Source organism: Lutra lutra, chromosome 8, assembly GCF_902655055.1.
Source record: "Lutra lutra chromosome 8, mLutLut1.2, whole genome shotgun sequence".
Taxonomy (NCBI): Eukaryota; Metazoa; Chordata; class Mammalia; order Carnivora; family Mustelidae; genus Lutra; species Lutra lutra.
Window position 1 is genome coordinate 55,922,057 of NC_062285.1, and position 12,023 is coordinate 55,934,079.

At 48.4% G+C, this 12,023-nt stretch overlaps 1 protein-coding gene across 1 annotated transcript; it reads left to right on the forward strand.

The window, feature by feature from the left end:
* Positions 1-1,771: 1,771 nt before the first annotated feature.
* On the forward strand, positions 1,772-8,334 carry KRT4 (keratin 4). Its single transcript, XM_047740466.1, has 9 exons — positions 1,772-2,294; positions 3,894-4,108; positions 5,057-5,117; positions 5,506-5,601; positions 6,144-6,308; positions 6,568-6,693; positions 7,129-7,349; positions 7,596-7,630; positions 7,739-8,334. The coding sequence occupies exons 1-9, from the start codon at positions 1,806-1,808 to the stop codon at positions 7,924-7,926; spliced, it is 1,596 nt and encodes a 531-aa protein (XP_047596422.1). The 5' UTR covers positions 1,772-1,805; the 3' UTR covers positions 7,927-8,334.
* The last annotated feature ends 3,689 nt before the right edge of the window (positions 8,335-12,023 follow it).

Here is a 12,023-nt window from a genome sequence, read left to right on the forward strand (position 1 = left end):
CTTCCTTCCTTCCCCCCTTCTTTCCTTCCTTGATTTCTTTTTTTTTTTTAAGATTTAATTTATTTGACAGAGAGACAGTGAGAGAGGGAACACCCTTCATCTATTTAGAGGTCTCTTGGGCAGGGGAGGGTCGAGCTAAGCAGAGGCTGAGGTGGGAGGTGCCGAGGGAGGGGTACAGACCAGAGGTAGAGGCAAGAGGGGGGCAGAGGGAGGGGGTAAGGGTTGTGGTGGGGAGAGAAGGGGGGCTCCCAGCTGGCCCAGTCTTCCCTGCAGCCCCATCCCCAAGAACTAGATCCACTGGCCTCCCTCTTTGCACCCCATGGGCCCTGCCCTTTCTCTTTGCAGGGAGGCTGGTCCTTTCTGCCATGGCCAGCTTTCAGGCGGTCAGGGTCAACTCGGACCTGTGGGAATTACCCAGCCCCAATCACTGCTCTTCCTCAGATTTGGAATCTTATCAGTGGGGATGACAATCTTATCAGGGCTTTAGAAGACAGGCAGGGAAACAGATTTGTCTAATTTCTCATCCTAAGTGGTAATGGCAAAGTCTTGGCAGATAAGAATGAATGTCCACTGACCTACTGTGTGCGAGGCGCTGTGGGGTCCCTTTACAGATGAGAGGATGGGTTGAATGAGTTCAGCTAACCTGTGACAACGGATGGGATTTGAACACAGGTCTATGTCACTCAGTGGGGAAGAATTTAAGTTAGAACTTAACACTAGGATTTTGCATTTAAAAACATTGCTCTGAGAAGGAGCTCATGGGTTTCCCTATTCTGCCAAGGGGTCCTCCACACCAAAAGAGTTACAGAGTCCTGCCCTGAATATTGGGACCATTATGGGAAAACAGAACATGTTCTGTCCTGGTGGAGTCTAGCAAACAACTGGGCAGAAATGGAGCAGTGGGGCACACCCAATAGGAACCTAGACTGGAGAACACTACACTCGAATCTATACTAGAATCCTACAAACACAGACCCAAACGGAGGCTGGAGAGCCTGAGGCAGACTTAACTCTCCTCCGCCCCCAGCTCCGCGGCGGGCACATAGTAGGTCCTCAACAACTGTGTCAAGTTGAGGTGAGGCTTGATCTAGGTTTGGAAGACTCTAAGGCTGGAATATGGATTCCTTCTCTTGTAGGTGCATGTGGGGTCGAGTGCAGATGGAGGGATAATAATGTTGGTAATAAATACAGGTTCAGCTTCTGACAGTTCACAGTGATGACCATCTCGTATCTTGAGAGGTGGTGAGGGTAAATATTTGTTTTTTGTCTCCAATTTCTGGGTGAAGCAACTGAGCCCCAGACGATGACCTGCTCCAGGTTTGCAGAGCGGGTAAGTGTGGGCTGTGCCCTTGAATCCAGGCCCTTGGTTTCTAAACTCTGTGGAGTGAGAGAAAGGGCAATGGGTCGGGCCATCTTATGGGGAGCTGGGGGGCCATGGGGAGGCTGTTGAGATGGAAGTGCAGTGAGTGGCAGGCCCAAAGGGCAGGGCCTGGGCAGGGGCGTGTGATTCAGGAGGCCCTGGGGCACTGGTTCAAGTTCTCCCAGAGGGGAGTGTGTTGCGCTCCTGTAAATGGTGCCCTCCAAATGACATCTGTAGGTGTGTTTGTGACATACTCAGCAGGATACGAGAAGGATGGGCCTATGCCAAAGGCCAAGCCCAGAGATGTTTCAGATTTTTCCCTTTATGCCCCTGCAACCAAGCCCTGCTGCCCCAGCACGTATAAGAGACTCAGGCTAGGGCTGCAGCATTCACAGGCCTGGCCCCTCTCATTTGTCTGACAACTCCAAGCTCGCTCTCACCAGCCATGATGGCCAGACAGCAGTGTGTCCGAGGTGGGTCCCAGGGCTTTAGCTGTGGCTCAGCCATTGTCGGTGGGGTCAAGAGGGCTACATTCAGCTCAGTCTCCGTGTCTGGGAGCACTGGCCGCTGCTCCTCTGGAGGCTTCGGCAGCAGGAGCCTCTACAACCTTGGGGGGAGAAAGAGCATCGCCATCAGCATGGCTGGGTCCCGACAAGGCACTGGTTTCGGGTCTGCTGGAGGTTTTGGCCCTGGCAGCTTTGGAGCTGGTTTTGGTGCTGGCAACTTCGGTAGTGGATTTGGGGGTTCCTTCAGTGGACGGGGTGGTCCTGCCTTCCCTGCCTGCCCTGCTGGCGGGATTCAGGAGGTCACCATCAACCAGAGCCTGCTGACCCCACTCCACGTGGAGATCGACCCCGAGATCCAGAAGGTCCGGACTGAGGAGCGGGAGCAGATCAAGACCCTCAACAACAAGTTTGCCTCATTCATCGACAAGGTGAGCTGTCCCCTTGGCCAGACAAGGTGGTAGAAACCAGGGCTTCTGAGTCCTGCGGTCTCAGAACTGAGCCTGTTGCAGCGTTAAAAACCACTGAACTCAGGGCCTCTGTGTTCCAGCTGTTAAAGGTGAATCCTTCCTCTTTTGTGTCTTCCTCTTTTGTGCTTGGCTGGTGAGACCAATGCACAGGCTGCTCAGACCAGTGCAATGTTTGGAGTCTTCCTAGATGCGCTGTGGGATACTGGGCAGATCAGTCAACTTTTCTGAATCCAGGCATCCCACCTTTTTCTCAGATTTTGGTTTCAGAAATGACATGGTTAATAATTTATTAATTAACTAAAATGAATTATAGTTAACATAATTCTTGGCACTTCTGTTGTCGGAGCTAAAGAAAACCAGGCTGGTTTCCCAAATGAAAAGGGGATCGATGCCAATGACAGACTCTGGGTTCCAAGGTCTGGGACCTTGGAGGGTCATCTCCTTCATCTTCCTGACCCTGGGAAAAATTTCTCATTTCTGGATCTGTTGAAGAGAAGAGGGATGTCTCCTTTTCTTTTTGTAATCCAACTTCTTTTTCCGGGCAGGGTCTAGAGATTCAAGTTCTTTAAGCTCAATTGCAGCCAAGTATGATGGATGATAGCAAGCAGATCAGCCCGGATTGCTGAGTCAGCCAGAGGTTAATGGCTGAGTGGATGAGTATAGCCACTCAGTCAAGGTTGCCCTGGCTCTCTGTACATTCGTTCTAGTCTTCTTAGATGAATGGGGCAAGACTGATCCATCTCAAAGTAGACCGAGTGGCAGTGTTTGCTCTTCTTACTCGTTGAATAAGTCATCAGTAGCTTAAAGAGGCTTTATGGTAACTCCAGAACATACAGATACAAAAGTAAGACCCAGGGTTTTGTGCTTCCTTGTCTCATCTTCCCTCATCTCACCTTTTGGGTTCAGACTGTGATCATTCACCCTAACCTGCTTTTCTTTCAGCTCTGAAGCACATAGTGGGAATATCATGCCAAGCTGCTACCCTGGTTTATCTGGTTAGATGTCTTTGTAGAGAGAGGGAGAGTTCCAGGAAGTCCCCTTGCAGGGTGAGCCTGGCTTGAGACTCAGAATGTGTCTAGGGCCTTGATCTTAACTATTCAGACTCCATTGTACACAGGTTTAAAGAGACACACTAGGTCCATTTATTTAAAAATTTGTCAGTGAATTCATCATTCCTTTGCCTTAGGTCAGGATCACTTTAAATGCAAGAGTCCCAGACTGTGGTTGTATCTCCTACTTTTGTTTATTTTATTACTTCCTAAAAGTTCGATGTTCTCTTTGGCACCTTCCCCCCAAGGGCTCTGGATCCCTGGGGTCAAGATATTGTACTTGCTGCATAGTCAGGCTCTCTGGCTCTGGCTGTGCTCTATTCTCCACAACGCATGTGGCCCATTTGCTGCCATGAAGCAGGGCCACCTTTTGATCCCAGTGGATGGTACCTGGAGTGGCAACCTGGTGGCCCTACTTGCATGGCTCTTGAGTCACCTGGCTGGCCTTGGGCAGTCCTCCTGCCAAAGCTTCAGGCCCTCATCGGCTGGTTGGTGACTTTTTAAAATACAGGTGCGGTTCTTAGAGCAACAGAATAAAGTCTTGGAGACCAAGTGGAACCTCCTCCAGCAGCAGACAACCACTACATCCAGCAAAAACCTTGAGCCTCTCTTTGATGCCTACATCAGTGCTCTGAGGAAGCAGTTGGATACTTTGGTCAATGACAAAGGACGCTTGCAGTCTGAGCTGAAGACCACACAGGACAGTGTGGAGGACTTTAAGACCAAGTATGTGCAGAGGAAAGAAGGATGCTGCCTGAAAGAGTCCACCCAGTCATGCCCCAGACTCTTGGGCTCCTGTCTAGTCATTTAGAATTCCAGCTCTGAAGAGATCCCAAAAGGGTCAGGAAGGTTCTCTAGTTTGTTCTCCTGCATCTACATGGGCCCTTTTTAATGGGGTGAGGTCTCGTAACTCTGAGTTGCCTCAAACAGAAAATGAGTGATATGTTCAGGGAGTTGGCCTTGCCATATAAAAGCAAGATCAAAAACCATACAGAGGAGCAGAGGTGTAGCATAGTCAGAAGAATACAGGTTATAGAGACAGATGGACCTTGTTTGAATACCGAGTCCTCTAGTTACTAGTTATGTGCTCTTGGGTAACTTGCTTAACCTCTCTGAGCCTTGTTTTTCTTCATCTTTAAAATGGTGATAATAATGCTAGCTTTTGAGAATTAAGTGAAATTAAATGAGATTGAGAAATCAGATAGCATAGCACTGGACATAATGAGTGTTTAACACATAGTAGTTCTTAATATGCTCCTAATATTAGAGAGCTGAGATAATCCCAGCAGCCTCTCTCTATTCATTCTCACAACAAAGAAAGAGAACTGGTGTTGGCAACCTTCCTGATAATTGAATCCACCAAATGGACAGCCCTTCTACAGAAATAAAACCAACCAGATTGTGGTTGTTTGTCCTCCTCCCACCTTGTATCTGGGAAACAGTCTTTATTAAGTTTGACTTTCACATCGCTGAATAAACTCAGGTTTAGACCGGTATCTCATGCATGTAACTTGTAAATGTAGGTTGAATGGATATTTGTATGAAAATGGGAAAATATAGACAATTACCTGGATATTTCCAAAGAGTTAGGTGTTTGAAACCCAGCAGCAGAGGTCCAGGAAACACCAGCTCATTGTGGGGTTTCTGTCTTCTCCTTCCCACCTCTACCCCCAGGTATGAAGATGAGATCAACAAGCGTGCAGCTGCAGAGAATGACTTCGTGGTCCTCAAGAAGGTAAGACAAGAAGGAGGGGCCAAAGGGGCTGTGAGGGTACTCTTTCCCTCAGGAGTGGTCTTTGGCTTGAATCATGTGTTTGGTCCATCTTGGCCTCTCCTTTATGCCACTTGGTACTATCCAGATCTATGTGGTCAAAGGAGGGGGTAACTGAACCAGACCATAAGGAATTGAAGTTGGGGAAAATGCCCATTTGGATCATTAACTTCCATTTCTGCAGTTGGATTTAGGGCAGAGGACATCAAATGATTAGTCCCTTGCCACTTTTCCTGGTGCTGAGATGTCTTTCCTAAATGCTGCTAAGAACACCTTTGTGTGTCACTTAACATCCCCTTGCCCCTATTGGAATTTTTGTACCTTGTCTCTTTCTTCCCTGCCTCCTCTACAGGATGTGGATGCCGCCTATATGAGCAAGGTGGAGTTGGAGGCCAAGGTGGATGCTCTGAACGATGAGATCAACTTCTTGAGGGTCCTCTTTGCTGCGGTGAGGACTCCATCCCCCTGCATTTGAAGAAGGGAATCCCAAATCTGTGAGGTTGCGGTGGGAAGTCACAGTTCTTTGAAAGGATTCCAGCTCCCTTACTTGCTGAGGGTGCTCTCAGCAAGCTCAGAGATAGAGTTGAAGTGAGGAGGTTTTTGAAACCAGATGTTGTCTTAAAAGGGGTCAATAGATCTCAAGATTGCATGGGATAGAATTTCTTGCTGTCTAGCATTTCCCTGGTAATATGAATTCATTCCATTCCCTTCTATTCAATGTACTGAAATCTGCTGACATGGGGTGGCTTATGGGTCCCAGAGAGCCAGTGAAGACTAGAAGCATTACTTTTCTGTCTTGAAATGTCATCAATCCCTTGATTTCTACATAGAAGCTTACCATTCTTCCACCTCCCTACACACTGGGATGCCAGCCATCTCTGCTTCTATCTGAGCCTGTGGCATGGCCATTTCCATGACCACAGAGGATTTCTAGTGTCAGAGATTAGGGAAGACTCTCTGGGGGCCTGACATGTGATATTTTCCCTGCAGGAGCTGTCCCAGATGCAGATTCATGTCTCAGACACATCTGTGGTCCTGTCCATGGACAACAACCGGGACCTGGACCTGGACAGCATCATTGCTGAGGTCCGTGCCCAGTATGAGGAGATTGCCCAGAAGAGCAAGGCTGAGGCTGAAGCCCTGGTCCAGATCAAGGTTGGTGTCGGGGATCTCTCCTTGGGGTTTCTGGGGCTCTGCTTTTGATCTCCGTGAACAGGTGATCACAGCTCAAGCCCAAAAGTCAGAGATGAACTAATCACCCAGGAATCTCTGATCCTCATCTGATTTGAGATTATACGACATTTTGTATTATCCTTGCCACCATTATTGTGCCTATTCTTGCTGAGTTGACTTGAGAACAGACCCTACCCAAACACCCTTGACCCCTCATTCCCTGTGTTTTCCTGGATATTAGGTCCAGAAGCTCCAGATCTCGGTTGACCAACATGGTGACAATCTGAAGAATACCAAGAGTGAGATCTCGGAGCTCAACAGGTTGATCCAGAGGCTGAGGGCTGAGATTGAGAATGTCAAGAAGCAGGTAAGTGTCACCATTTTCTGGCCATGGTATGATGCTGGAGGCCTAAGATGGGTGTCTCCACTCCTTAGTAGACAAGAAGATCAGGCCTCAGGCCAGAAGATCCTGAGCTTGCATGAAGGGGCTTTGTGACTCCTTATATAAGCCATACCCAGGTCTTTTCAGCAATACCCTACTTAACCTGACATGACACCCTGATAAATAAGGTTTCTTGACTCTTCATTGTTTTTTTGCTCATCTCCATCTGATCAGTCTGGTGGAGACATTGGTGGGCCTGGCTGGAGTCAATGAAATGCCTAAGAGTAGAGTAGGTGGGGAGAAGGACAAACAGAATCCTGGTATCCTAACCCAAGAAAAGCTGGTGCAGGAAAGAGGACAGGTGGAGAGGCCTTGACAGCAGGACGCTGATGACTGCCCCTTCATTGCCATTGTCTACAGTGCCAGACTCTGCGAGCTTCTGTGGCTGATGCAGAGCAACGTGGGGAGCTGGCCCTCAAAGATGCCTACAGCAAGTGCACAGAACTGGAGACAGCCCTGAAGAAGGCCAAGGAGGAGCTGGCCCGGATGTTGCGCGAGTACCAGGAGCTCCTGAGTGTGAAGCTGGCCCTGGATGTGGAGATCGCTACCTACCGCAAGCTGCTGGAGGGCGAGGAGTGCAGGTGGGATAGGGAAGGCAGGCCAGGAATGTGAGGGAGGGAGAGACCTCAGTACCAGGAGTTTGTACCTCTGCTGGACCACCTGCTTCATTACCGCATGGGTGCATTACGATGCAGGACAGTAGACAACAGGTTCACTCAGTCCTTTAATCTGACTGCATAAGGATGGGATAGGTGCCTGAGACCTGTTTACTGAACTAAGCATGGTTCAGGGTTCTACTGACTCACTGATCTTTCTCTCCCTCATAGAATATCTGGAGAATGCCAGAGTGCCATGAGCATCTGTAAGTACCTTCTGCCCCTGCTATGGCTGTTTGTTCACCCTGGTTTGGTGGAGACCCCTGATTGACAGTATTGTTGGAATAACCATATCCTCTGCCTCTCTCTTACAGCTGTGGTTAGTGGTGGCACTAGGGCCGGGGGCATCGGCGGAGGATTAGGAAGCTGTTCTGGATTTGGCCTGGGCAGTGGTTTTGGCTCTGGTTCCGGAAGTGGCTTTGGGTTTGGTGGTGGTGTTTGTGGCAGTTCTGGCAGCAAGATCATCTCTACCACCACTATGACCAAGAGGTCCCACCGATAGAGGAGATGAGGTCCCTGCAGTCCCTGAGCCCAGCTGGGCCCAGCCCTGGTGTCTCTGTGCTTCCTTCACCCTCACTTCCACCCTCCCTCTCTGGGGCTCATCTTACCAGTGTCACCTCAGTGTGGGCTCTGCCCTCTTGGAGTCTGGTAGTTTCTTCTTGATTTGGGCCTGGTGATCCACCTGGAATGGGAAATGTCTGACTCTTTACCTCCCATGGTCAGAGGAGAACACAATCAAGAACTTCATCTCCAGAATCATCAAGGTCATGTATGCCCCCTCCCAACCCAGGATCCCATATCCCTCTACATCAGGACCAAACTCCTCTGTCACTTGGTAGCAACTGGCCCTGCAAGGTCAGGACAGGAACCCCTCAGTGTCCCATCCACCCCTTCTCCTTCCCTCTATCCATCTTTGGGTGAATCTTTAATAAAATGCTTTAATCATTCCCTCTGAGCCATTGTCCTTGTTCTCTGGGGAGAAGTTTCTAGAATTCAGGTGGGAGTAGAGGAGGCTGGGGCCTGAAGGATCTGTCTGCACAGATCAAGGTCATCAACTAATTTGAGGGAGAAATGCAGTGTGTGGAGCCTGAAACCTGCCTATAGAAGAGGGTCACAAACTCAAAACAACCAACAATGACATAAAGATGATAGGAAATCAGAACAGGACCATCTCAGTGCTGAGCCTGCAGTGAATCTGGAGGGAAGGAATTGAGGAGAGGCAGTTAGGGGGTCTCCACTGAATATGGAATGGGGGTTAGGGAGCTTGTGGAGAGTTTATACTTAGCATCTAGCAAGGCTTCCCTATTTTCATGAGACTCTATGTGGAAGACTCAATCCTACTGGACCAGCAAGGCTTTCAGGAACTTGTTTCAAGAATCAACAAGGTCCCGATTGCTGGATGGAGGGCTGGAAGCATGTCATCCTCACAGAGATTTCATGCTGTGCTCACTTCCCATCTCAGGTGGTTATGTCTGGGGTTATGTCTATATTGCTATTCCTGAGTGGTAGGGGTGTGGGAGAGGGTAGGCAGGTTTGCTAGAGTGGTAAGAAGCTGCCAGGTGAAGCTGCCTGATTGGGACTAGTTCTGGAGATTATGATTGAAGAAATGAAGAATGGGTGAGGACAGTCAGAGGTGAGGATCTGTGTCCTTTGTGGACGCCCTGTTTCCATACTGGACCAGTTCCAAGATACCTGGAGGAACATAATTTTCCTGTACAGCTCCTCTTGTGGTCTGACCTAAATCCTTCCTACTGCAGATGCAGAATACACTCATTTCCCTGGCCACCCAATTGGTGCTTCCTACCCTGGACTGCCAGGCAATTCATTCAGACTCCAATCCCTCTAGCACAGTGCCCATTGGGCCTTTATTCTGTGCAGACAGAAGGACACACAGTTTGCCCAAGGCCAGTCCCTGCCCATTTGTCCTTCACACAGACCTGGAGGCAGGCTCAGGGCAGCAGGGGCAGAGATTAACAAAGGGTTAATCTCAGGGGCTTGTGCTTCCTGGGCTGGAAGGCTGGTCCTTCAGAAGCCCTGCCCTAATCTCACCATTGTCTGGTCCTGGTGTCAGAGGAGGAAGTCTTTGACTTTTTCCCACCACAACAGCCCCTCCCCTGGGAAAATGCTGAATTGGTTCTTTTCTGAGTTTCTTGAGTGGGGAGGAGGAGTCAAGGGTTGGTGCCAGGGGAGAGACTTCTGAAGTTTACCTACCAGGAAGGTGCAGGTTATGGTGGGCCACACTGAGAAGCTGGGGGCAGGTTAATGAATTTCTCATGCCCTCTGAGCAAGCAAAGTGTGGAAGTAGTCAGCTCGAGTGGGGTTCAATATAATGCTTTACATAGGAAACTCAGATCGATTGGGTGTGTATCTTAGAATAAATGTTTTTGTAGGCAAGCAGCTACATGGGTATGTTTGTGTTTTATTTCTATAAAGAAGACTCCTGGTTTACATAAAGACGGAAAACATTCTTGTTGGTCTCTATTACCAAAACAGTCCAGGGGAGTGGATCCTGGCCATGATCCATAGGTTTGGAACTGCCTGGCTATACAAAAGGGATTATCTGAAGGGGAAAATCCACTCCTGAGATAATAAACACGGCTCTTCTCTTAGATCCTTTGAATTGGATCCTGCCAGTTCTTCGTGTTCAAGGGAACTATGGAGACACAGATTGCATTACCTGCCCCTTGGTAGGCCCCACATGCTCAATACCCTCCAAAATGCTTTACCTTGAGGCCTACTAAAATCACTTCTCACATTGTAATGGCCCAAATGTGGGTTGGCAGATCTTTAACTCAGTTTATTTGAGTCATCTGGTCTGACCCTCACTCTCCAAGCTCTTGACTTCTAGCCTTGGCTGCAACCTCACAGGTGGTTTGGCTCTGGCTCCTGGCTCCCAAGCAATGGCCTCATTTGCTTCAGTCCCTTTCCCTTTCCCAAGACCTTCTGCTCTGGGTCCAACCTTCTGGCTTTGGAAAATTCTTGCCAACACTTCTGAAGTCTCTCTCCTTTGTCAGCAGTGAAACTGAAGGATACAGCAAAGAGGGGTTTATTTAATGTTGCCCCATTGCGGGATTTTGATTTGGCTTACTGTTGGGACCCAGGCTTTGGATTTTAACACCAGAGGACCTCAGAATAAGGCAGATCAACTACTATATCTTGAGTGCTGGTCAAGGTTTAGTGAAATAGCTATCTAGGGAAATAACTAACGGAGTTTTGTCCCCCCTTATTACCCTCTAGGACAAGGTAATGGTGGGCATCCTGGGACCAAAGGAAGGAATAGGGGCAGTGGCTCTGTGGCTCAGTGGGTTAAGCCTCTGCCTTCGGCTCAGGTCATGATCTCAGGGTCCTAGGATCCGATCAGCAGGGAGCCTGCTTCCCCCTCTGCCTCTGCTTGCCTCTCTGCCTATTTATGCTCTCTTGTTCTCTCTGTCAAATAAATAAATAAATAAATAAATAAATAAATAAATAAATAAAATCTTTTTTTTTTTTTTTAAAGGAAGGAACAGGCTGAGGGAAGAGGCCATTTTATTTTATTTTTCTAAAGATTATTTATTTATTTATTTGACAGACAGAGATAACAAGTAGGCAGAGAGGCAGGCAGAGAGAGGAAGGGAAGCAGGCTATCTGCTGAGCAGAGAGACCGATGCAGGGCTTGATCCCAGGACCCTGGGATCATGACCTGAGCCGGAGGCAGAGACTTTAACCCACTGAGCCACCCAGGCACTCCATGGGAAGAGGCCATTTTAGCATCTGCTCCATCTGTTTGCTCTGTTGAAGGTAGAGACTGAATAGTTACCTCTGTATCCCATGAGGAGAAGGCTGGGAGTGTAGGGCTGTCGCCATGAAGGGTCTTGGTGTAAGCCCCAGGACTCAAGCTCCTTGTTGCCCATGGTTTCTTGCATTGACTTGGGGGTCAATGTAAAATTGTTCTGCATCTGTTGGTCTTTTACTTGAAGTGTTGTGGATTTGGTCCTCAAAAAATTTTTTTTAAATTTCTTTTCAGCATAACAGAATTCATTGTTTTTGCACCACACCCAGTGCTCCATGCAATATGTGCCCTCCATAATACCCACCACCTGGCTCCCTCAACCTCCCAACCCCCACCCCTTCAAAACACTCAGATTTTTTTTCAGAGTCCATAGTCTCTCATTGTTCATCTCTCCTTCCAATTTCCCTCAACTCCCTTCTCCTCTCCATCTCCCTTTGTCCTCCATGTTATTTGTTATGCTCCACAAATGAGTGAAACCATATGATACTTGACTCTCTCTGCTTGACTTATTTCACTCAGCATCATCTCTTCCAGTCCCGTCCATGTTGCTACAAAAGTTGGGTATTCATCCTTTCTGATGGAGGCATAATACTCCATAGTGTATATGGACCACATCTTCCTTATCCATTCGTCTGTTGAAGGGCATCTTGGTTCTTTCCACAGTTTGGCGACCGTGGCCATTGCTGCTATAAACACTGGGGGACAGATGGCCCTTCTTTTCACTACATCTATATCTTTGGGGTAAATACCCAGTAGTGCAATTGCAGGGTCATAGGGAAGCTCTATTTTTAATTTCTTGAGGAATCTCCACACTGTTCTCCAAAGTGGCT